The following is a 22903-nucleotide window of genomic DNA, read 5'->3' on the forward strand; positions in this document are numbered from 1 at the left end:
TTAAACTGATGATCTTCAATAGCCTGCTGAAGGTTGGGGAACATGACAGTTGTGGTTCATCCTTAATTTCCTTTTCCACAGATACATTTTTGCAATGAATGCATTCAGTTTGTCACTCAGCTTTAAAACTGAAGTTCCCTGAAGTGAGGCATTCAACTCATTTAACTTCATGAAAATGTGAGCCAAGTAAGCCATCAGAACAACAAAGCAACTGTTAGACAGTAATTGGCCTCTTCCAAAAACGTTCTCAGTTCTCGGAGTTCGAAGACACAAATATTCTGCCATGTGATGGCCATCTTGTCTCTCAATAATATAACAAGGATTTATGTTCTGAAACAAGTCCTCAGAAAGAAGAGAGAAAATCTGTGCTTTTACTGGTCTTGTTTTAATGAAGTTTACCATTTTAATTGCTGCAGGCTAATTTATTTTGATGCAAGAGCTTCTTGGTGGAGCATGCAGTGCCCAAACAACGTCAGTTGCCACCTTCTTAAACAAAGTCTGTAATCCTTCTTTCTTTCCAGTCCCCGTCTGTGCACAGACCAACACAGGAATTCCAGCTCAATCCCTTTTCTATGATGAATTCATTAAGAATTTTTAAAATGTCTTTTGATGTAGCTTGTCGTTCAGTGCTTTTACAAACCAACAGATCTTCAGCCTTGTCATTTTCAGATGCGTCGCGTACATAACAGATCAAATGTGCCTCACCTGCCGCATCAGTTGCTTAGTCCAGTTGCAGCGCAAATCCGGTTCCCCTAATCTTCGCTAGTAACTGCTGAAGCACGTTTGAAGACATTACTGCCCAGAGTTATTGGAGAGGGGAATTGATTTTATTTTTGCAGCTTCAGTATTGCCAAGTATTGTTTGAACCGTTTCTGTACAAGCAGGAAGAAGTAATGTCTCACCAATGCTGTGTGGCATCTTACATTTGGTTATTCTATAAGATACATGGAAGGAAGCTTTTACTGCTTTTGTTGGCACTGATGTTTTCTGAACCATTGATAGTTTCTGTTTCTCAAAAGCACTGCGCTTTCTTTCAAACAAATCTCAAGGTTTATTTGCAACGTCTTTGTGATTTGTATCTAAATGGCACTTTAATTTGATTGGCACCCACTGTTAAAATAGAATCACAGATGACACGTTGTGGCCTTGTTTCTCTGTTTTTAACATTGACAGCAAAGCCAAAAGAAATGTAATCGTAAACTCCGTCACCCTCGTGTTTCCTCTTCCATGTAACAAAGGCATGCATCCTAATAAAGTACTGTACTTAATAAAGCTATTCCGATCCACCACTGCACTGTATATACACATTACAACAGGATGCCATAATGTGTGTGAAAAGGCAGTTTATTAGCGTTAGTGGGTGGTGTCACACACCAAAAAAAAACACAACCAGTTCAATATACGGTAAGACATTTTTGCGACACACATGAGATTTATTGCCATCACTCCCGGTTTGGGAAACACCGCCTTAGGGGAATGTCCAAAAATGCACTATAAAAAAAGCCTGCTACAATGTGGTCTTTAATACAATTTTTTTTAACACATACTACATACAATGGTATAACACACGTTGTTGTTATTATTATTATTGTTTAGTCTAGTACCCCTGTGCTCTGTTTCCCTTCAGGTACAGTGAAGAGAAAGGCTGGGAGTTGCTATGGTTGTGTACAGGCCTCTTCCCTCCTAGCAACATGCTTCTACCCCACATCCAGAGGTTTCTACAGTCCAAGAAACACCATCCACTGGCTGTGGACTGTATGCAGAGACTGCAGAAAGCTCTCCGGTAACAGCACTCAGTAAACAAGTTGCATTATTAGTTTAGGACAGTAGATGGCAGCAAAATATGGCGCATGACTGAAGTCTGTTTCTATTTGTAACAGTAAGTCTGTTTCTGTTTGTAACAGTACACTTACACACAATCCCTATCTGAAATTCCCATATAAAAAATGTCTGTAGTAAAGGTGAATCCTGTAGTGAACATAATAGGAAATTCCATGGGAATTATACACAAATATATATAAACAGTCATTTCTCTGAAACCTGGCTCGGACTATTCAGTTTACATCCCAATTCATTCAGTTACATTTGAACTGTCTCTTTCATTTAAAAGACGGAGGACTAAAACAACCAACCAGAAATGTGAGTTACAAACCTAACCTGTCCCAGGTTATATGGTTTACCTTTGTGGAATCCAGCAAACACAGGCTCCACACAGATTGTAGTTCCAGTATAGGCTTCAATATGTTACAGATTCTAAACTGTGATGTTTATTTTTTGTTTAAAACATTAGCAATGGATCCAGGAAGTACCCTCCTCACTTGGTAGAAGTTGAAGCCATTCAGCACAAAACCACACAGATCTTCCACAAAGTCTATTTCCCAGACGACTCAGATGAGGTGAGTATAGTTTGTTTAATCTTTTTTCACCTACCTTTAACCCTTTCAGTCCTGAAGAATACTTATTTATTGAGTGTACATGAGAACAGGACACATTTTAACATATATTCATTCACTACCTCAGACTAGGACCAAGGAGTCCCGTGAAGTTCCAACAGGATTTTCGACAGGATGTCCCGCCTGGACTGGGTTAAAATAGGCAAAAGCTTAGAGAGATTGGCACCACCTGGTGGTAAAAAAAAATTCCTTTTGAAGAGAATGTCAGCGTAAAACTAGCCAAACCCACGATGGTACACTATAACAAGGAAAAAATCAGGACTGAAATTCTCTGTTTTGGTCAAACAGTCATGAAATTATAAAAGTTTAAATTACTGCCATTACTAATGGAATCGAAGACAACAAACCTGTTTCCTTGTAGCCTCATTTGCATAGGCTTTGAAATAAATGAACATCGTTTTTCATGTGTGGTACTCTGACAGCGAACAAAAGAACGCCTGTCAAATTGAATGAACTTCAAGAATCTAGTTCATAAATTAAAAACAATTATTCGTAATTAGATTCTAGTGTGCATAATTGCTTAATTAAATTTCATTTCCTACTGCTAATTGGCACACCGTGTTATCGCATATTCTTCCTACTTATTCACTGTGTGGCACTGTGGCCTAATCTAAATTAAAATAAAGAAAGTGAGCTTTTTTAAATAAAGGTGGTCTGACTGTGTCTTCTCCACCCCTCCCCCTCGTTTCAGGCTTTTGAAGTGGAGTCGAGCACAAAAGCAAAGGACTTCTGTCAGAACATATCTAACAGGCTGCTGCTTAAATCTTCAGAGGGCTTCAGCTTATTTGTAAAGATTTCTGACAAGGTAGGAACCCCAAAGGAGGACTTATTAATTTGTTGCATTTGTAACACAGACACGTGATGGCCATCCATGCAGCGATCAAGCACCCAAACTGAGTGTATGGATAATAACCGTAAAAATCAAGACAACAACTGTATTAGTGTGACAGATCATCTTTCATGACGGTGTCTTCACAAGATTATACTATGCAGTACAGAGCTGGTAATTAAACTGCACATTATCTAAAGCTATATTAATCAAAAGTGTCTCGCTTGACAAAGATCTAACGTTTGAAAGTGCTGTTCGTATTTCCTGTGTCAAATCCAGCACAGACACTTGTGCATGGGCTACAAAAAGCTGTTCCAGGTGAGAGACTGTAAGCAATAAATCACACTTAACCCTAATTATCACCAATGTGAGTCTGCATCCTGCTTTGATTCTTAATTCGCATGAATTAAAAAGAAAACATGTTACAGTAGTTCATGCTTAAATGTATTTGTATTGACACAAGTCTAGCGGAATCATACCTCAAGATTGAAACGATCTTAATCCTTACAGAATTATTCTGGTTTTTTTTTTAATCTGTGTAGGATTTTGTGAGTAAAGATCTGGAACTTGCTATGACGCGGATGCAGTTCTGCATCATTTCTAATTGAACAGGCTATGTTAAGTTGCTACATGTTGCTTGTGCTCTTTCCATTCCCTGTATCTCAGGTGATCAGTGTTCCAGAGGGGGACTTCTTCTTTGACTTTGTGAGGCATCTCACAGACTGGATCAAGAAAGCCAGACCAGCAAAGGATGGTAATGCTGCTTTTCTATTCAGAATAAGAATGCTCATAAAAAAGGTGACTACGATGGTCATTACAAACGTGGACATACTGTGCACTATCCTCTCCAATGCAGCGCGCAGATTTGGTACCCATTATTCTAGGTAGGATAAGCCTTGATGGTCCACATATATGGGGATACAGCAGTATTTATTTCTGGTTATACTTTTAAATAGGATAAAGGGAATATGTATATGAAATGCACTAGCTTTCGAAACCACAAAGGTAATGAAAGTCAGGTCAGTTCAGCCTTCAATTTGCATTGTGCTTACCTTGCAGGTATAGTGCCTTCTTTAACATATCAGGTGTTCTTTATGAAGAAGCTCTGGACGAGCACTGTCCCAGGAAAGGATTCCATGGCAGACTCCATATTCCACTACTATCAGGTGTGCCACAATATCCGTAGTTGCCTGTATGCTTGTTTATTTGAAACCAATGTGCCTCCAGGCTTCAAACCATATTCTTGCAACACCTATGAACAACCGTATTGCTGTTTACCATTGTAATGGCTTAGCAAAGTGATGTCAAGGACAAACGAAGCATGGCAAAGCACTGGCACCATAGTAAAGGATGGGAAAAGCATCAGAATTATACTGTTAGAATTTCCTTGATTTATTGTATCTCTGTGTAAAAATTAATAGTAGAACTTTAGATTACCATCTAATTGCATTGTAACAACGAGGTCCCTGGTTCTTTCATGGTAACAGCTGGTTTAATAAGTGTGTAATTACATGGAAATGGTCTGGACTATGGCGTTACCATTTAATTACACTAGGTGGTTCACAAGGCCAGGTGATATCACAGCAGTTACAATGTAAGATCAGGAAGCATGTGTAATTCCACAGTTCTAATATAATGAAGTTGTTTTTCATGCATCTAAAGTTCCATGAGCGGATTTTGTGTCTCACTGCCTTTCTTCTCCCAGGAGCTGCCCAAGTACCTGCGTGGTTACCACAAGTGCTCCAGGGAAGAGGTGTTCCAGCTCGGCGCTCTGATTTACCGTGTGAAGTTCGAGGACGACAAGTCACACTTTCCCAGCATTACCAAGATCCTGAAGGAGCTGGTCCCCCAGGACTTGATTCGCCAGCTCTCTCCCGACGACTGGAAACGGGTAATAAGACTGAAACACCAGGCTTCACACATCACTGGAAACCATGCTGTAATAAATCACAGACACAGTTGATTTCATATCCGACTGGCTTTAATGCTTCACACCAGCCTGTGTACACAACAGCTCAAGTTCAACTGACAACAAAAATCTAGCTATATATATATTGAAGTAATGATTTCCACTATTTTAATTGAGTGCCATGTCTTGCCTCCTCCTATCTGTAATCATAACATGATTAAAAAGAAGACAATCTGACAATCAGAATAGGCTATCCTTAGACTCAATATCACCAATTATGTTACCATGACAACTATGTCTCGGCTAATGAGCCTCCCCTATAATGTATCAATGACCCTCAAACATACCTGTGAGCTGTCAAGTGCCCCTTCCTCCTCTCCTCCACCACAGCAATAGCAGCTCCTGTCTGTTTCCCTCCCTTGGTTGATCCAGAGTCTCTTTTTGATGGAACTTTTCTTTTGCTTGAACTACTAATGGGATGTGCTTAAAGTTAGTGTAACAGGACTTAACAATGAATTGCTATTGATTGTCATTTCATACTTAACTTCCCAGTCCATTGTGGCCTACTTCAACAAGCAAGCTGGAAAATCAAGGGAGGAGGCCAAGCTGGTGTTTTTAAAAATTATCTTCAAGTGGCCTACATTTGGATCCGCCTTCTTTGAAGTTAAGGTATTGAAGTTTCCATTTTATATTGCGTCTTGCTTTAATATTGCATTGATTCTCCTGTGATCACAAACAATCACTTTGTCTTTGTTTTCTTCACAGCAAACTACTGAGCCAAATTTTCCAGAGATCCTGCTTATAGCAATAAACAAGCATGGAGTCAGCTTGATAGACCCAAAGACCAAGGTGGTATTTTTAACCTTTTAACAACTAGCTTACAAAAATGATAAGTTAATATATTATAGCGTGTTGGTGTTGTAATAACACACTAGGAGGCGTCAGTCCTGCTTTAGTCGCTTAAGGTGCTTTATTAAAGGCAGCTCAATACAACAAGCATTCACCCAGGACAAGCTTAACACAGGCTTACAGAGGGCATTCCCTCATGCCAATACACCAACCAGAATATGCCGGTGACTGCAGTGTTTATCTAGTTGATTTCATTTTGTATACCCAAGAGATAAATCTAATCTGACACTCGTGTTATCTACTAAAATGTGCTTTCAGGACATACTGACAACCCACCCGTTCACAAAGATCTCAAACTGGAGCAGCGGCAACACCTACTTCCACATCACCATCGGAAACCTGGTGCGAGGGAGCAAGCTTCTCTGTGAAACGTCACTGGTGAGGAGAGACTTCACTTTGTTTCTGACTATAAAGACTGGCACAGAAGTAAAAATGTTGACAGAGCAAGGGTGGGCAAATACAAAGAGAGACTTCATTGGCAAAGAAATGTGATGCAGTGGCAGCAAGAAGCCTAAGATCTGTGATTCCCTCCCTGGTTACTGATTTCAGGCAGATGATGTAGTGAAAGCATGACCATTGTCTTTGAGTAGTAAAGCCACAATAGCAGGCATCTCTAAGACAATATGTGCCTGTTGCATTGGCTTAAAATGATGTCTGTGGATTACTATAGACTACATATTTAAAACTATAGTGGCGAATAGTTATCTCCTGCCCAGAATAATAAATCTACAATATGACTGGCCAGCCTCATCAGCAAGTTGTCTATTTGCTGGTGACTAAATGCTCTGGGAACGTCGATACTTGTAATATCATTTGTTATATACCGAGAATCATATTTCAATTGTCCACTGAGGGACTGAATATAAATTTAGTATCATCTCAGAGGGAATTTAATGTTTAAGTTAAAGGTCTGGGGTAAAGTTGTGATTTAAAGTGATGAGTAGGTTTATCCGTTGGTGTTTGTGGAGCATTTGGCTCCAGGCAAAGCGACAACATGCTCCTCATCACAGCTCCACACTGACCCGAGGGAAGTTCAGCAGCCGTGTGGTGAGGTGATGTATGATTGCACTCAAAGGCAAGCTTTGTTTGCAATACAGTGGGGAGAGTGGGGAGGCAATGTGATGATCTCTCCTAAAGGCTAGTTTCCAACTTTGTCTGTTTTTATATGTATTATTATCCCAGCAAACCTTCCAGACGTGTATATTATAATTTTCCGTAGGGGTACAAGATGGACGACCTGTTGACTTCATACATCAGCCAGATGCTGACCACCATGAGCAAGCAGCGCAGCACCAAGGGCAGCAGCAAGTGAACTGAGCGTGATTACTGGCGCCAAGCTTTTGAGCTTATACAGCTCCTCCGGCCGCTGGGCAACCCTTGCAGCTGGGCCAACACCTTCTCCACCCAGGTGTGGAGGATGAGCCGGAGCCCCTCGCAGAGCTCCACCGACACAGACCCTGACGAGCACAGCCCCACCTCTCCATCCAGTGAGGACGACTACCTGTGACAGCACAACCACAGGCAGAGGAATGGTATTCTCCCCTGTATGGTCTGTTGGGCCTAACTAGGCCTAGGTGAGCAATAGAATGCCCAGGCCTGGCTCTAGATAAGCTCCACTAGGCCCTGAGTCTGTGCCAGGCTTTCTTTGTTTTTACTGTTCAGCATTTTTCAGACTGAAGAGTGAGACCTTCTAGCTCACAACTCATATTTTATGTTCTTTATTTGTCCTTTTTATTTTTTAAAAGGAAGTCATGTAAAAAGTTGCAGGACTATGGATTTAAAGCTATTTACGTGCTACAGGAGAAATTGCAGCATGAGAAAATGACGTGAATGGAAAAGGAGGAATTAAATACGCAGTGACCTCAGAGTTTTTTTTGCAGAGCTTCAGAGAACTTGTTTAAGACCCTGTTTGAGGTCTATTTAACAGTAGAAATAACTGAGAATTGGAGATAGATAAGAATCAGTATTAAAATGATATCTGCAAGGTTATAATATTTTAGCAATTTATTATTGTTTTTTGTTAGCTATGGTGTGCTTTATTATTCATTTCCCCTCCAGTTTAGAGGGTCTCAGTGGCTGTCTTTATAATTCCAATAATTTATATAAAAAATTTTTAAAAAAATACAAAGAGCAAGCTATTCTGAAAAGGATAACAAAGCACAAAATACATTATTATAAATACCCCTTATTTTACATTGGATTGAATCAATTTTTTGGGGGGAAAACCACATTGCACTCACTCTTTCCACTGTGTCTGATTTCTCTTGGTTTTACCTCTGTCACAAAAAGCCTTAGAAGCCAGGTTGCACTCAGAACAGAATGAGGGAAATGGCCCACCTTGCTCCCATTGAAAATGTCTTTGTCAGAACACAGGCCTTGCATCAGATTTGACATTGTACTTCTTCAAACTGATTAAATAACATACACCCCAATGCCACCTGCTGGACTTGCAAACTACAACAGCTCACCGAGATAAAGTTCTGGATTCTCTGTTAAATAACCATCATGCCAGAACACCCCCTTTTGAAAAAGAACAAAAAACATGAGTTGGATTTAACAGGTTTTAGAAAGTGTATATTTCGCATCCCATTTTAGCACAATCCAAAGAGAAACTTGGATCTGTGAATGTTGTATTCTGTGACATGCCAGCACAAGACCATTGACCCACTGGGATTAAAATGACCCCTAGAGTTCTTTTTTTTATGCTCATTGGAAGTAGGAGGTGAGTGGACTAGAATGATGAACATGCAGGATTGCTGTAACAGTTAGTGGTAAATTTCATGTATCGGTATGTTATTTATCTGAATAGATTTTTACAAATGTTGTTTAATATAATATACACATTGAAAAGTTGTTCATAGTAACGTTGTTTGTTTTAATAAGAGAAATGATATATCTACTGAACACTCTGGATTATCTTGTAAAGAAAGCTGCTGTTTTTAAAATGTTAAATTCCAAAGCACACACAGTGAAAGAAGATGAAAAGTAGGATGATGGTAGTTTATGGATCCATTCTTGGTAGTTATATGTATGAATCATGTAATGATAATATATGTTATTATTACTATTTGTTTATTTAGCAGACCCCTTTATCCAAGACGATTTACAGAGGCTAGGGTACGTGAACTATGCATCAGCTGCAGAGTCACTTTCAACAGCATCTCACCCGAAAGACAGAGCACAAGGAGGTTAAGTGACTTGCTCAGGGTCACACAGTGAGGCTGTGGCTGAGCTGGGATTTTAACCGGGGACCTCCTGGTTATAATAAAAAATTATTTCATTTTTTGTATTGTAATTCGTTATTATTTATAATCCCTTAGTCCCAATATTTTTTTTATAACTAAAATAAACAAAACATTATCTTAAACTGCTATTTTAAAATACACAAGTCATTTTATATATTAAACACACCATCTTAAGGGCATATAACCACTTATAATGGATCAATAAACCAAACTGTTACCAATTTTATTTAACAAAAAAAAACAGATTTGTAAATAGCATGGCAAAAGGTGTGTAAGGCTAAAACACCAGAGGTTGGTAAAGAAACTTGTTTACTTAAGATCCTGAAGAGAGTGGATGATGAGAATTTGTTTGTGATATCCCAGCTGTGTTTTCATACTTTAAAACCATCTCTGTCATCTCCCACTCTGAGGGCCCATACTGAATGCACACAGGGAACAGTAAAACCCAAACACTTTGAGCCCTTTTGAGACACAATGCAATACTGAGGGTGGGTACTGACAATATAAAACTACCTGTATGTTTCAACACAAGAAGCTGAACTGATATCTGTTACCCATTCCTGGAATGATATTGTTAAATGTTTACACCTGCCTTGCCTTATTATGATGTCATTGCGAAGCAGGTTAAATCAACAACATAGTTGAAGGGTGACATTATTTCTCAAAAACCATGGCAACACAACACAGGCCTACAAGTAAGACGGCAGGCAATTAGATTATGATAATAAAAGCAAAATCAGTATTAGAGCAACAAAACACCATTGAGAATGAGTTCAAACAGGAACAGTTGTTAAAATGAATACAAAACTTGTTTGATTTTACACACATTTTTTAAAAATGTAACCAACAACGTTATCACCTTATCAACGTTATTACCTCATGTTAAGTACAGTTCAGGTCCCCTGTACTAATATGTATGTACTGCAGTCATTATTAATATATGCTAAGAACAGTTGGGCTCCACTAGGAGGGTTGAATGAGTTGCCATGGTGTCAGGTTCAGTAGGGCCAAACTGAAGCCTGACAGAAAAATGTTAATACAAAACAGACTATTTTTTTTTTTTTTTTTTTTTTACTTGTATGGTTACTGTGGAATGTGTAAGTGGAATTATAGAAAGTATTTATTGGCACTGGTTGCTATGTCTAGTGCATCTCCTCAGGCTTAAGCAAAGACAGGCTTTGTTGAAAACAAATTATGTACATCTTGCTACTAATAAATGTCTTTAAAACAGTCTGTATCTCAGACATAGGTGATTTTAGTTCAACTCTACCCATGAACAAAATGTGCAAATAATGTTTATAGTAAAAGGTACATGTTGTAATATTGTAAAATTGTTTTACAAAATGAATGCATGATGACGAATTGATTGTGGTGTTCTGTTCTGTTTTCATGGTATTAAATCTGAATTTCTTATAGTAAAGAACACGGGTACTTTGTGGGTTGCGTGGTGGGAAGAAATGACTGTCACTGGAGTGTTGCGTTGTCTTTTTTTAAAGTTTGAAATAGTAATATAATACACATAAATGCTTGTCCAGTTATCTTTTAGTTACAACATGGCTTGTGACAATTGGTAACTACTGCACGTTCCCGAAAACATGTTAAATGTGTTTGAATATTGTAGTCTCTTGTAGGAAAATTCTGCACCTTGCCTCTAATGAAAATTGATGGTATACTGAAGCATAATATATACAAGCGAAAAAATATGACAGCATGTAACTTCTGTAGGTGTAATACATTTTATTAACACAAGGTGGCTTACTGTATCGCTGCTTTATGCTTTACCTTGTTAGTTACCTGTCCCAGAACAACAGAAGGATTGTTTGGGGCTGTTTAATGAGAGTCACCTTAGATCTGGGACCTGCGCCCTCGTGTTCTGCTGGGAAGGATAATTGACCATAGTAACAGCTGTTTGAAGAAGTGTATTATCAAGTTTCATAACTCAGTAAGCAACTGCAGGTCAGTTTCTATTATTTTACGCTGCAGTATAGTTATTGTTTGTGTGGACAATTTATTTTACTTTGAGTGTTTTTAGAAATGTGGAGCTGTTCATAGGTTAACACATTTTTAAACAGCCATGGAATTGCTGCAGTCAATTTAGTGGGCCCCCCTTCTGTAAACGGCTGGGTATTTATTTAGAACGTTTGGGAAAGCCACAGGTTTGGAGCTGTCCCTTTAATTTAGACTTATTTTTGAACAAGGTGCTTTTCTTCTGAGCCAGTCAGTCTCGGATGCCCAATTTCTGTAATTGCAAAGACCTACTGTTCCAAATCGTTCCCAGAGCAGCCGTGATTGAATTACCCAATGGAACTTTTTCTTTGCCAATAATATCGTGTCTATATGAAAACAAGCCAAGTAGAGCATTGTTTTTCACAACGCACACTGGTTTCATTGTATCGCTGAGCTATTGTTTTGACTCGAGACCCTATGTGACATATTGCTCTTGTGAAAGCCTGCTTGTTCATTGCTGACCTGCTATACTTTGCCTCAGCACTCATTCCTGTCATATCTTTTTGAATACACAAAATGGTTTTATGAAGTCACGTGTTAAAGGACTTTCAAACATTACTGGCTTATTATTGTACGAGCGCTGTTCTCTAGTGCATCTGTAAACGAATGGGCAGTTATTTTTTATTTTAATCCTCTTTCTTAGTGTCCAGACATGATGTATGTTCTGGAACAGCTTTACAATTCCCCTAAGCAGCACAGGGGGTCAGGTTTATTTGAACTGATTTAATTATTTGATTATTCTTTGGAAGCCTTTGTTTGAAAACAGTTAGTCACAAAATTAGTTTGATGGTCTCACAACCTAGTTCCCATTGGGCATTAGCCCACATCACACACCACCACACGATTCGCCACAATGGAGAGGAGCCAGGTGTTCATGTCAGAATTGAGTTGTGTCTACAGAGCTGTGAGGGGAAGCTCTTTTTCCACCTGTCAACACAATGCTAGACTGCAGCCAGTGCCATTGTCATTAAACTTGCATGAACAGTAAAATTCACAAACTCTGGGTGTGCAATGCAGGGATTCATTTAGCTTTGCTACATCTGTACTAACTCAACTAGCTGGCAGTTTGCTTATCCTACCGACCTGTTCAGGTGCTTGCCTAGGTGTTCCAGTCTCCTCCCTTAAGTTAAGCGATGCCCAGTTCCTTCCATTTCTCTCCCAACAGCAGACATCTCAATTCAACAGTGGTATGTGTGTCATAAAACACTGGCCAAAGATTTACAACTAAACAACACACAATTCACATATCAGTTTGTTTTATATATATAAAAAAAAGGTCAAAATTTATGGTATGCAAATAACACAGTAGTTCAAGTCCTTTTATTAAAAGCTTCACTGAAGTTTTAAAAAGTAAAATGAAACCCTTCTTGGGCCTTAAAGAGTAAGTGGTGGGGCTCCGAAAAATACAGGATTATACGTGTTGCTACACCTGTTTAAATAGCGTATCTGTAATTGTACTTTTCACTGTCAACATCCTGACAACCTTTTACAATTATAACTTTAAAGTCTGTTTCAAAGCTCTTGTCAAAATGTCTGCTCTAGTGCATTGGGGTTTGAGATCTGTCCTCTAAATCACTGCAGGAAGAGCAAACAAACAAAAAAAAAACATAAAACAAGTGCTCTGGTTTTCTGTTCTGTATCACATCATGGATCATTATTGTTGTGTTACCTGTTTGACAAAGTGGGCAATAATCCTTACACTATTAGTGCACTGGAGCGGACATTTTGAAAAGAGCCTTGAAACAGACTTGAAACAGACTTTAAAGTTATAAGTGTAAGTTGTCAGGATGTTAATGAAAAAAATGACATGTACGTTATTTAAACAGTTGTAGCAACATGTGGGAATGAGTGATGCAATTTTTTTCGGAACCCAACTACTTACTCTTCAAATGGCCATCACTGCTGCAGAGTTCTCTTAGCATAGCTCTATATACCCCAGAATTGAACATCCCCCCCCCCCCCCCACACCCTGTTTCTTCTCAGGAAAAATGCTACAAACAAATGGCATGCTAAGTTTCTACCTGGCAACATAAAACTTCAAATCAACAAACGGAAAGGTAATGTGAATTGGGAACTATAGTTATTTAAAGTTAAGGCCTCATGTAAATTGCTCAGATGATATGAACAAGCTCAATGTACTGGAAACAGTCATTCGAGTAATGTCAAAAATCCTATAGTACCCACTTGCGGTTATAATTCACTGTAGGGTAAAAATGAGACAGCTGTTTGGTGTAAAACAAAGGTTAAAACATGTCAAACAAAAAAGGTCAATGATTGTAACCTGTAATCTTATGAAAGGGACATGACCTCAGAAACTGTCTCACTAATCTTATGAAAGTCTCACATATTAAATACTTTTTAATTTGTGCAAACTTAATTTGTCCCTTAAGAAAAAAAAACAACAACAGTATAATAGTGTATTTGCCTGAAAACATACATATCTATCAATGGGGAACCCCAGTAATTTTGACATTGTTATAGAATATTGTATAATGGTATGCTGCGTATTATTTTATTTTCCTAGCCTTGCTTTCCATGTTTCCATTATGATTTTGCCTTAAGTCATACCACCTAGACTTGTCAGATTTCAGATGGGAGCTGGAGTTAGTTGTGCTGGAGGCTTCTGGGTTAAAAAAAACTCATAGTATTAAAAGGAGGGGCTGTGCTGTGGAAGGTCTTTCTTTTGGATTAGACATTAAATTAGGTCTTGTATACGCTGTGGACACTAAAGATTCAATGGGACTATTTTAAAAGAAGAATTCCAATTCTGCTTCTCCTATACATTGGGCAGGATATCCCTAGAAACAAGATCCTGCATACAAATCTTTAGATATGAGGGCTGCATTCACTGGCAAGTAGCTACAGCCTTAAATATCAGCTGCTGTGAATACATATACGTATCCTCTTCACTCCCAATAAATCACACACAGGTTTTTCAGGTACTGTGACCTAGAAAACATCTCCATATAAATAGATTCTAGGTCCCTGCACCTAAAAACCTACCACAGGTGATTTATAATGAGAATTCGAGCATCCATGTAATTGCACACTGGGATGAAGGAGGATAAAAATGACCCTCCCATCCCACATCGCAGCTGACCAGCTTTGCAAGGCCCAAAGAAGTCACAAATTGTCTATTGATAGGTCCCCAAAAGCCAGGCTGTCCTCATGTTGCAGGTGATGTGGAGAAGCATGGGAATGAGGTTGTTTTGGGGTGAATCTAAACCCTGCCGTTGGGTTTGAAGTTGCGTTCCCCTGCCTCTCTATGTGTGGACACTTCGGTCTTGTTTCGATGGTCTTGGGCAGGCTAGTGGTCTCAGACTGGGGGCTCGTGGACCTCAGAGATGGTGGACAGGTTGGGGGTGGTGTGGAAGCTCCGGACCTCACCAGGGACATCGACGCTGGAGATGGACCACACATCGCTGAGCTCTGCAAGGGCACAAAGAGGGAACGGTGTGTCAATACACAGGAAGTTCATGCAGTCAGGCCTGCTTTGAACGGCCACTCAAGGGACCCAGGGTCTTTACACACAGGTGGCCAGAGTGCCTTTCACAAAATGGTCATTTTGGACATTTGGCCACTGGAGAGTACATTTCAAATCACTGAAATTGTTGAATAATTGACAGAAAAAGGCAACAGCAGCCTAACAAGAATGACAACTATTTCAGTTCTGGATCTGCTCCTGTCAATAGCCATACATTGGATTTGGGTAAAAATTACCACTGTAATAAATATTCCTGAAATTACTTGTGTGATTACAAATTGGGGAGGGGGCAGTGACAAGAACAGGGTTTTAACAGCAGCATATTCTGTATTTTTAGCACAGCTTGCTGTACTGTACTTTCTTGAAGGCAAGGTTTTCAGCAATTGTTGCAGATACTGACCCATAGCAGCTTTTTTAAAAGTAATGATTCAGAAACACAACAATGCAGTAATTCCTACAAATACAGCTTCCTGTTTTTATTTTTTTTAATATGTTTGTTTAATACGTACCAGTCCTGAACTTGCTGTATGGACCATTTTCATGAGTTTGTCTACTGCCTGAAAAGCAAGGTAGACCCCTCTCTCTCCACCTGGATGAAAGGTTAAGAATGTTTAGTTATATATCATACCCTTTCTATTTAGCAGTAGGAACCAGAACTTCCAGACATTCTATGTTTATGATTTTTTTGTGAAGACCTTGATAAATTGGATTGAAGCACCTAATAAATAATCTCAAAAATACTATGCAGACAGTTCTTCAAAAAAAAAGGTCATGTGAACAAGCCATAATATTTCTTGGCAATCTCGTGGTTTGTTTCAGGTAGATTTTTGCAATACTCACCAATGGAATACAAACACAACTACAATGAGCACTGCAGACACCACGTCTGACAGAATCCACATCAGTTTGTATTCATGAGGAGTCTGTAAAGGAAAAACACAGTTAGGTTTGAACACAGATCTCTCAAATCTTTTAAGCACATCCGTTTGCTGAAATTGCATGTGTTAATGGTTTTAAACTTGACAGGCGAAGGAATCTGGCGATCATATCATTATCACAGACTCTGACCACAACCTCTGCTTTGCAATTCAGTGATTCTGTTTTATTTAAAAATGAACTTGTTGTAAATCAATTGGGATCAATTAAAATAAACCATCCATGATGATTTGCTGATTAGGCTGATAGAGATATCTATCTATCTATCTATCTATCAACATGCAGCAGTTAAATATAAATATAAGGTAAACAGCGCAAATTCCCTGGCAGAGTTCAAGTTCTGGTCAGTGAATCCAGTTATGGAACACTGCTGGCATTGTTAAGACCCCATTGCATTACTTGTCACCTCAGCTTCATCCTAATAAGTTCCTCCAAAGTTTCCGTTCCACACAATCCTGCTTCTCCAGTTTTGGAACAGATCTTTATTCCTAACTTGGACTAGTCTGCACCTTAAGGGATTTTCACTGTCCACACATAAAAACAATGTTAGCCATCGCTGGGCAACCAGTAGCCATCAGAGCTATTCGGGATTCTATCAAGAGGCTCTTAAAAACGGCATACAGGGGAGTGGTCATCAAATTCTCTCCAGCACATAAACGAGGATCAGTATGACTCAGAACCAGATTCAATTCTGTTTTAATCAGGTCACTGAAATCCAGTGGTGCTGATGCATCCAGGCTCAGAGGCTGTGCAGTTGACTTTGCAAGTACTTGCTAAAAGAACATTAACCTACATATGAGTTAGCCCAATTCCTCTGATATGGTCGACTCAAAGCTGACAATTTTGAAGCAGAGGTGCACCATTTCTGAAATGCTAGTTTACTGAATAAATTAGTCGTCTAGTCTGTGGTGCCCTGTGATACCAGCTACCACAGAGGAAAGACATAACATGATGGCTGAGGTGCTGTGGTTGACCGATAAAACCAAAGTACCAGGATTGAAACGGGTTCTGAATCATATGGGTCCATTTCACCATTTCATTAGGCTTTAAGGCATGTTTTTTTTTCAAAGTCTGTTTAATGGATAGAATAGTTTATGAATCTCAGCTGTATTTTATTCATAAAAACAGACTATGCAAAAACACTCTTTACACAACACTGTGACACCTTCGTTGTAAACATTAGTGTGCATATTAGTGTAAATATTAGTGTGTAAATATAAAAGCACTAAAACTGAAAATGTCATCCTCCTGTGTCTGCTATTCCTGGTGTTAGCCAGCCTTGACAGTCCAGCTACCCTGCCACTAACATGTTAAAGATGTGTGAACACGACCCATAGCTAGCAGATATCTAAATACACAGCTTTCTTATTGTGAGTATTGGCCACAGCCATATATATTTTTTAAAAGCTTACCTTTGTCACAGAATTTGAATAACTATCCGTTCTGTTTGAAATGACTTCTAAATTAACCTTTGGTATGTGTGTCAGCATGTTTGCATCAAAGGTTTTAATTATTGTACTCTATTTATGTAAATGATTACTCAAGGAATTTCAGTTCAATTATCTACTCCCACTTGCAATTTGCAAGCCATGGCTCTGAGAATCCAAAGTTCACTTGGTCAGGAATTCCCACATGAGTCTGAAAAACCAAACCCTCCTGCTACGGATCACACTGTGATTTATTTGTCACTACAGCTGATCTCCCCAGTGGTATTGTCTTTAAATGAATCCCTGAACAATAAGGAGGAAACCAACCAGAATCACCAATTTACTTTTAGTAGTGCCACTGTGCACAATTCATACAGCACCTTGTATTAAGAATAAACATATCCTTAAAGAACAACTCTGTATGCTTTGAAATGTCAGTAATGCATTCTTGCTGTTTAGATTCACTTTGTATCATTTTCTGTTTCAGCCGTCACGTCCTGGAGAGTTTTAAAACTGTGGCCTCAATGTGTTGCAGGGGGACAGATTAGCAGTTACACTCCGGTGTACCAGATATTACTTGGAGGTTATGATTCTGTATGAGGTCAAATAGGTGCTGTGGGGTTTTAAAGGCTCATATCGATGTGATTGTCTGAAACAGAAAATGATACAAAACAGAATCTGAACAACAATTAAAATATATTAGTTAGAATAACTGGTATTTCACACTCAAGCTTCTCTTTAGCTGCAGGTTTCACGGACCTAGATTAGCACTAGTCTTTAAGTTCTTTATTTAAAGTAACATTAGGTAGTACAAGTGCTAATCTGGGTCTGTGAAACCAGCCCTAGGCGGCTAAACTATTTAAAAAACCCACTGCTTGTGTTGGAAATAGAGATAAAATGCACAATGCCCCTGGATTATAGAATCAGTTGGTTCTGGCTGACACATTAAATATGTGAATTTTTAATAAAATTATACTTGAAACTAGTGAAGGGTAAAATAAAAAATGTTTCTAATGCATATTCAAATATTAATAATGTTTCTCAATGTTGGGTCATGCTCTTAGGGACGTTCCTGGAGTCAGTGTGAGCAACTATGGTGTGTGTGTGTGGCCTGTAATCTTATATTGAGTCTTTGGACAAACAGGGCGTGATAGTTCTTTATACCTGACATAACAGGTATAAAGACAACCCCTAAGAAATAATGGTCCCTATTCATACACTTGAGTTATTTAAAGGCTGTTAAATTAAATAATGATACATTTATAAAACAATTGTTAGCAAATACAGTGTATCCCATCTCACAAAACCACTCTGGAATTCAACACATTAGTTCTCAAAAATAAAGGCCAAACATTACACAGTCAGGAATCCTAACTGCTCTCTCCCCCTCAGAGAGCATGGGCCCTGCAGGGCATGTTAGCAGGTATTTGAAGGGAAGCTCCCATTGCCACAGTGTGTACTACTGGATCTCTGCTCTGTTCATTAATAGTTAGGACTTCTTTCTGTCTCCAGTGTTTCCCAGGGTTACCATATGGCTCCAGGTCTTCCGGGAGTTTATTGTGAACAAAAACAAAGCTTAATCTCATTAAAGGGTTATGTCATTTTAGACTGAATGGTTTCTAAACATGAAGTAGCAATATAACGTATGATTGATATATCCAAAGGTTGAAACACTGAAACGGTTATTTGTACTGTCTGGACAACACCGGTAAGAAAATCAAAGAACGCAATTGGGTCATAAGACAATAGCTTAAAGTGTACTGTCTGAGTAGAGAAGAAAATGTAAAAGTCAGATGCCCTCAATGTGGCAGCCTTGTCAGGTCAAACATGAAGTCAGTATCTCCGTTTCTGAGATACAAGGCTTTACGGTGGTGGGGGCAGCTTTCATAAAAAGGTTTAATTCTTTTGTACGACACCCGTGATCAGACCTAGAGTATCACAAAATACACGCGAGTTCTGAAATTCAGTATTGAAGCTACTCACCATAAGAAACAATGGTCGACTTAGGTTCTTCAGGATCTGAACTGCATTGGTGGTGACAGAGTGAGCGCCTGCACACCAGGCTAAAGAATACAGCCAGGGCTGACTAATCACATACAGGTTTGTGGTGATATTGGCAGCAGCATATTTACTATGGAAAAAAACATGAAAACAAGAAAACAGAATAAGACATTTTTAAAACAAAAGAAAGAAATGTGTTGCCATTCCATCAAAGATGGGCATGCTGGCTTCAAAGAGGTCTTCAAGACTACTCCTATAATAAGCTTGGTCATTTTGCAGTGTCCCATACTTATACAGTAGAATCCCCACAGAGACACTTCTTTTTTTCCATTGCCTCCTAATCACAAGGAGGGAGTTTTTTTAAAGTATTATGGTTATAAAGCTTTACCATGATTAACCATGTTTTTATTATTATTATTTAATTTAGTTTTATTAAATTATCCATTGCCGAATTAACCTTTGAAAAAGGGGAGGGGTGGGGGGCATTTTCCAAACGTATGTAAAAACTGTCAAAACATTGGAATGTCTTTTAATCCTGTGTGTATTTTTCCTCAGCCAAGGCTTGACCCAGGAAGCCTTGCGTAATGAAATGCTGAGTCATTGCATGAATCCCCTGGTGGGAGGCCATGAAGACATTGATGATGCGGATAAATCCTGAGGGCTTATTAGAGCTTTAATGCATTCTGTTGCATTCCTGTTTTGCAGGATTGTGAAGTACATAATAGCCCTGAGTGTGTTCATTAACTACCTCATGTAAATTCTCCTGCACAAGGATATGATCGGTTCACCTCACTGTCATTATCTGTGAGGCACACACACACACACACACACAGCAGCCAAGCCATCAATCTATCTTTCAGGCTTCACCTAACACTACCCTGAGGAGTTGGAGAGGGAGATATTGTTCTGTACTATTGTTACTTCTCTTACACTTTTGATATTGTTAACTATTGGCATTATATCGTTTGTAAGCCCTCTTACAAAGTATTCAATATGCAAAAATACACCAATATATGGAGTTTGGGCTGCTGTGTGTGTGCATCAAACCACCTTTAAAAACAAACCACGAAAAACATTGTTCTCTCATCTGCTGTGGTTTCTGAAATTAAGATCACTCAGAATTTGCATCACTTTGCAACTGCATACACACAGCTTGCAGCAAGCGTTTTCAACAAGGTCATTCAAAAGCAGCTGCAAAGACATTTACCGTTGATCAGTATCTGAATCTGAAGCCAGGGCCTGATCTATATATCCCTGGCTTCAGATACCGATCAATATATAATGTCTTTGCAGCTGCTTTTGAATGACCTTGTTGAAAACGCTTGCTGTATGTATGCAGTTGCAAAGTGATGCAAATTCTGAGTGTTTTTAACTACTGCTTGCTTTTTATAAACTTAAATTTAACAATGCAGAGCATGTTCATTGCAGAAGCCGCACGCATAGAGATGGTCGATGCTGACCATATATTATGCAATATATTATTCTCTTCACAACAGATTCTATTTGAAGTGTTCATTTTCCCAGAGCACTTAGTTCTGGACAAATTAATTACCTGGTTTTTAAAGTAATTTCTTAGAGCAGGAAATACAGTATTAATATCTTTAGGGAAAAAAGAGGGGCATCCACTCGTAGCTCCAATTTACATGTGTGGTTTACTGCAACCTATTTGCATACAGTAAAACCATAAACTAAATGCAAACATGCCGTTTGGAAATATTTGAATCTGCTGGATGGTGAAGTACTGTACCGGATTTGTTTGGCAGACATTTGACTGTAGTGGAGGTTCAGCTTGACTATATTGTTCTCCTGCAGTTTCTCAATGGAGGCCTGTTCTTCAGATGTCTGCTGCATCCCAGGAATGAGATCCTGAACCAGGGACCTTTCCACATTGGGTAGCCACAGAACCTGTAAATGATTGAGGACTGGAGGTTATAAGAGAGTCACAGGTTTTTGCTGACTGACTAGGCCAAAAGCATAAGGCCACGGTTTAAAAACTACTAACATCTCATATTAAACTTGGAAGATGGAATAAGAACCGGTTTCAGTTCTAGCAATCTCTGGTTATACCCATCGTATCACATACCTTTAGGCCAAAGAGGACTTCTCTTAGATTTTAGCTTATTTCTTTTCCACCTTTTATTTAGTCATTGCAAGCTTGACGTACCAGACTGGGGTCAATGCTGGACTCATTGCGGATGACCTCCAGGGTCCTGTTGATCCAGGAGTCTCTGTAGGGATGGTGTTGGGGAGGCCGGCACAGATTGAACATCACCAGCTTGCGGTGGGTGGCAGCCTGGTTAAGGAAGTCACTCAGGTTCATAATGGACTGGTTCTTCGCACTCACTCGGTCCTTGACAGTGAGTGAGGCTTTCGTTCCAAAGGGGTCGCCCTATAGAGGGAAAAAAAAAGGAAATACAGTTACTGCCAACTCTTTTCTGAACAAATTCCTAATGGACTGCACTTAATTTAAGACAACAGCTATTTAAATATAATTACATGAAATAACGCATGATTTACAGATTAAGGGCATATTCTTATTTTATCAGTCAGACCAATTTCACTGTACTGGGAGGTAACAAATGGTCTATGTGTGTGCCAACAGGTACTAAAATGTACTGCACTACCCCCTATCAATGGTAAGGAAGTGCAACAAGCTTGTAGCACCAGGGCACCTTGGGAGTTCAATATCAGGAGTTACCCTAGTGGGTGCACAGGTAAACTTGTATAATGTTATGGTCCTTGCTTTCCATGGTACCCCAGTGAATATATTTGCCAATACTGCTTGCTGAAATACCTTACTTAGTATTTAATTAATTTGTACTACAGTAGTTTAGTAATCTCCCCAAAATGTAAAAGCCCTCGTACTTACAGAAATGAACCACTCCCCAGCATTGAGTGTCTCCAGTTCTCCCAAGGTGAACATGGAGGCCAGCTCCCTCGTCCTGTTTGGAAACACCTTGTGGACATTAGTGGTTCTCTTCAGATTCTGGTCGTGCATCAGGAACGGCACTCCATCGTAACTAATGGAAAGAAAAACATGCTTTTCATGTGACGCATTGCAACCTTCAATGCAAATGTGTAGCCAGTTGATTGACAATGCTTTGTAAGTGTGCTGCCTGCATGTTTACAGTTACTTTTAGGTACTGGCAAATATTTTAGGTTTGTGAGGTAATGAGACCCTTATTGAGTGCGTTCGTCTTTGTAATCAACTTATTAGAACTGGCTGTAATCCAATTAATCTACATTTTGTTGTAATCAGGTTGACATCCCCAGCATGGCACCTGTAGACATATGTTATACTGCAGTATAAATGTACCGCATCAGTTTATACTATAATAATATATTATGTTGCATATACTGTTAAATATATACACCTACAACAAACATATATTAGTCACAATATTGAAGATGAATAACTTGTAACATAGTTCATTAAATGGAGACTATTTTGTCACTGTTGCTTTAACTCTTTATATGGAGGAAATTTCTGAAACTGCCCCTTACTATAACTAGTTACTTGAACATGTTTTTCTAAAAACTGTTTGTAGATGAGGCTGTCTGTGTGACTTATACAGACAGATACGCCCCTCCTATAGACTCTGTTATTCTCAGAATGGCCTAACTAAGTTTCATCGCACGGTTTTCTAGATAGAAGTAAAAATAAGTCTGACAAACATATGATGTCCCCACTATACCCAAATAG

At 39.0% G+C, this 22903-nt stretch overlaps 2 protein-coding genes across 11 annotated transcripts in view; one reads left to right on the forward strand and one right to left on the reverse strand.

Moving 5' to 3' along the window:
- The window catches only part of LOC117406277 (unconventional myosin-VIIa), a 64851-nt gene extending 55239 nt beyond the window's left edge, over positions 1–9612 (forward strand). For 4 of the 8 annotated variants that reach the window (XM_059028528.1, XM_059028532.1, XM_059028529.1 and 1 more), the window contains 10 exons: positions 1628–1783; positions 2291–2396; positions 3145–3258; positions 3949–4036; positions 4342–4448; positions 4988–5173; positions 5744–5860; positions 5957–6040; positions 6359–6478; positions 7320–9612. In XM_059028528.1, coding sequence (XP_058884511.1) covers positions 1628–1783; positions 2291–2396; positions 3145–3258; positions 3949–4036; positions 4342–4448; positions 4988–5173; positions 5744–5860; positions 5957–6040; positions 6359–6478; positions 7320–7412 — 1171 coding nt within the window. In that variant the 3' untranslated portion in view covers positions 7413–9612. The other 4 variants (XM_059028526.1, XM_059028530.1, XM_059028527.1 and 1 more) reach the window with 1 other exon arrangement.
- Positions 9613–12644: 3032 nt separating this feature from the next.
- LOC117972778 (glycerophosphodiester phosphodiesterase domain-containing protein 5-like) overlaps positions 12645–22903 on the reverse strand; it is a 37148-nt gene continuing 26889 nt past the window's right edge. For all 3 annotated transcript variants that reach the window (XM_034922961.2, XM_034922960.2, XM_034922962.2), the window contains exons 10-16: positions 22070–22220; positions 21365–21589; positions 20948–21105; positions 19183–19330; positions 15677–15759; positions 15346–15425; positions 12645–14781 (exon numbers count right to left, since the gene is read on the reverse strand). In XM_034922961.2, the coding sequence (XP_034778852.2) occupies positions 14669–14781; positions 15346–15425; positions 15677–15759; positions 19183–19330; positions 20948–21105; positions 21365–21589; positions 22070–22220 (958 nt within the window). In that variant the 3' untranslated portion in view covers positions 12645–14668. The remainder of the gene's footprint in view (positions 14782–15345; positions 15426–15676; positions 15760–19182; positions 19331–20947; positions 21106–21364; positions 21590–22069; positions 22221–22903) is intronic.

This window comes from Acipenser ruthenus, chromosome 8, assembly GCF_902713425.1.
Source record: "Acipenser ruthenus chromosome 8, fAciRut3.2 maternal haplotype, whole genome shotgun sequence".
NCBI lineage: Eukaryota > Metazoa > Chordata > Actinopteri > Acipenseriformes > Acipenseridae > Acipenser > Acipenser ruthenus.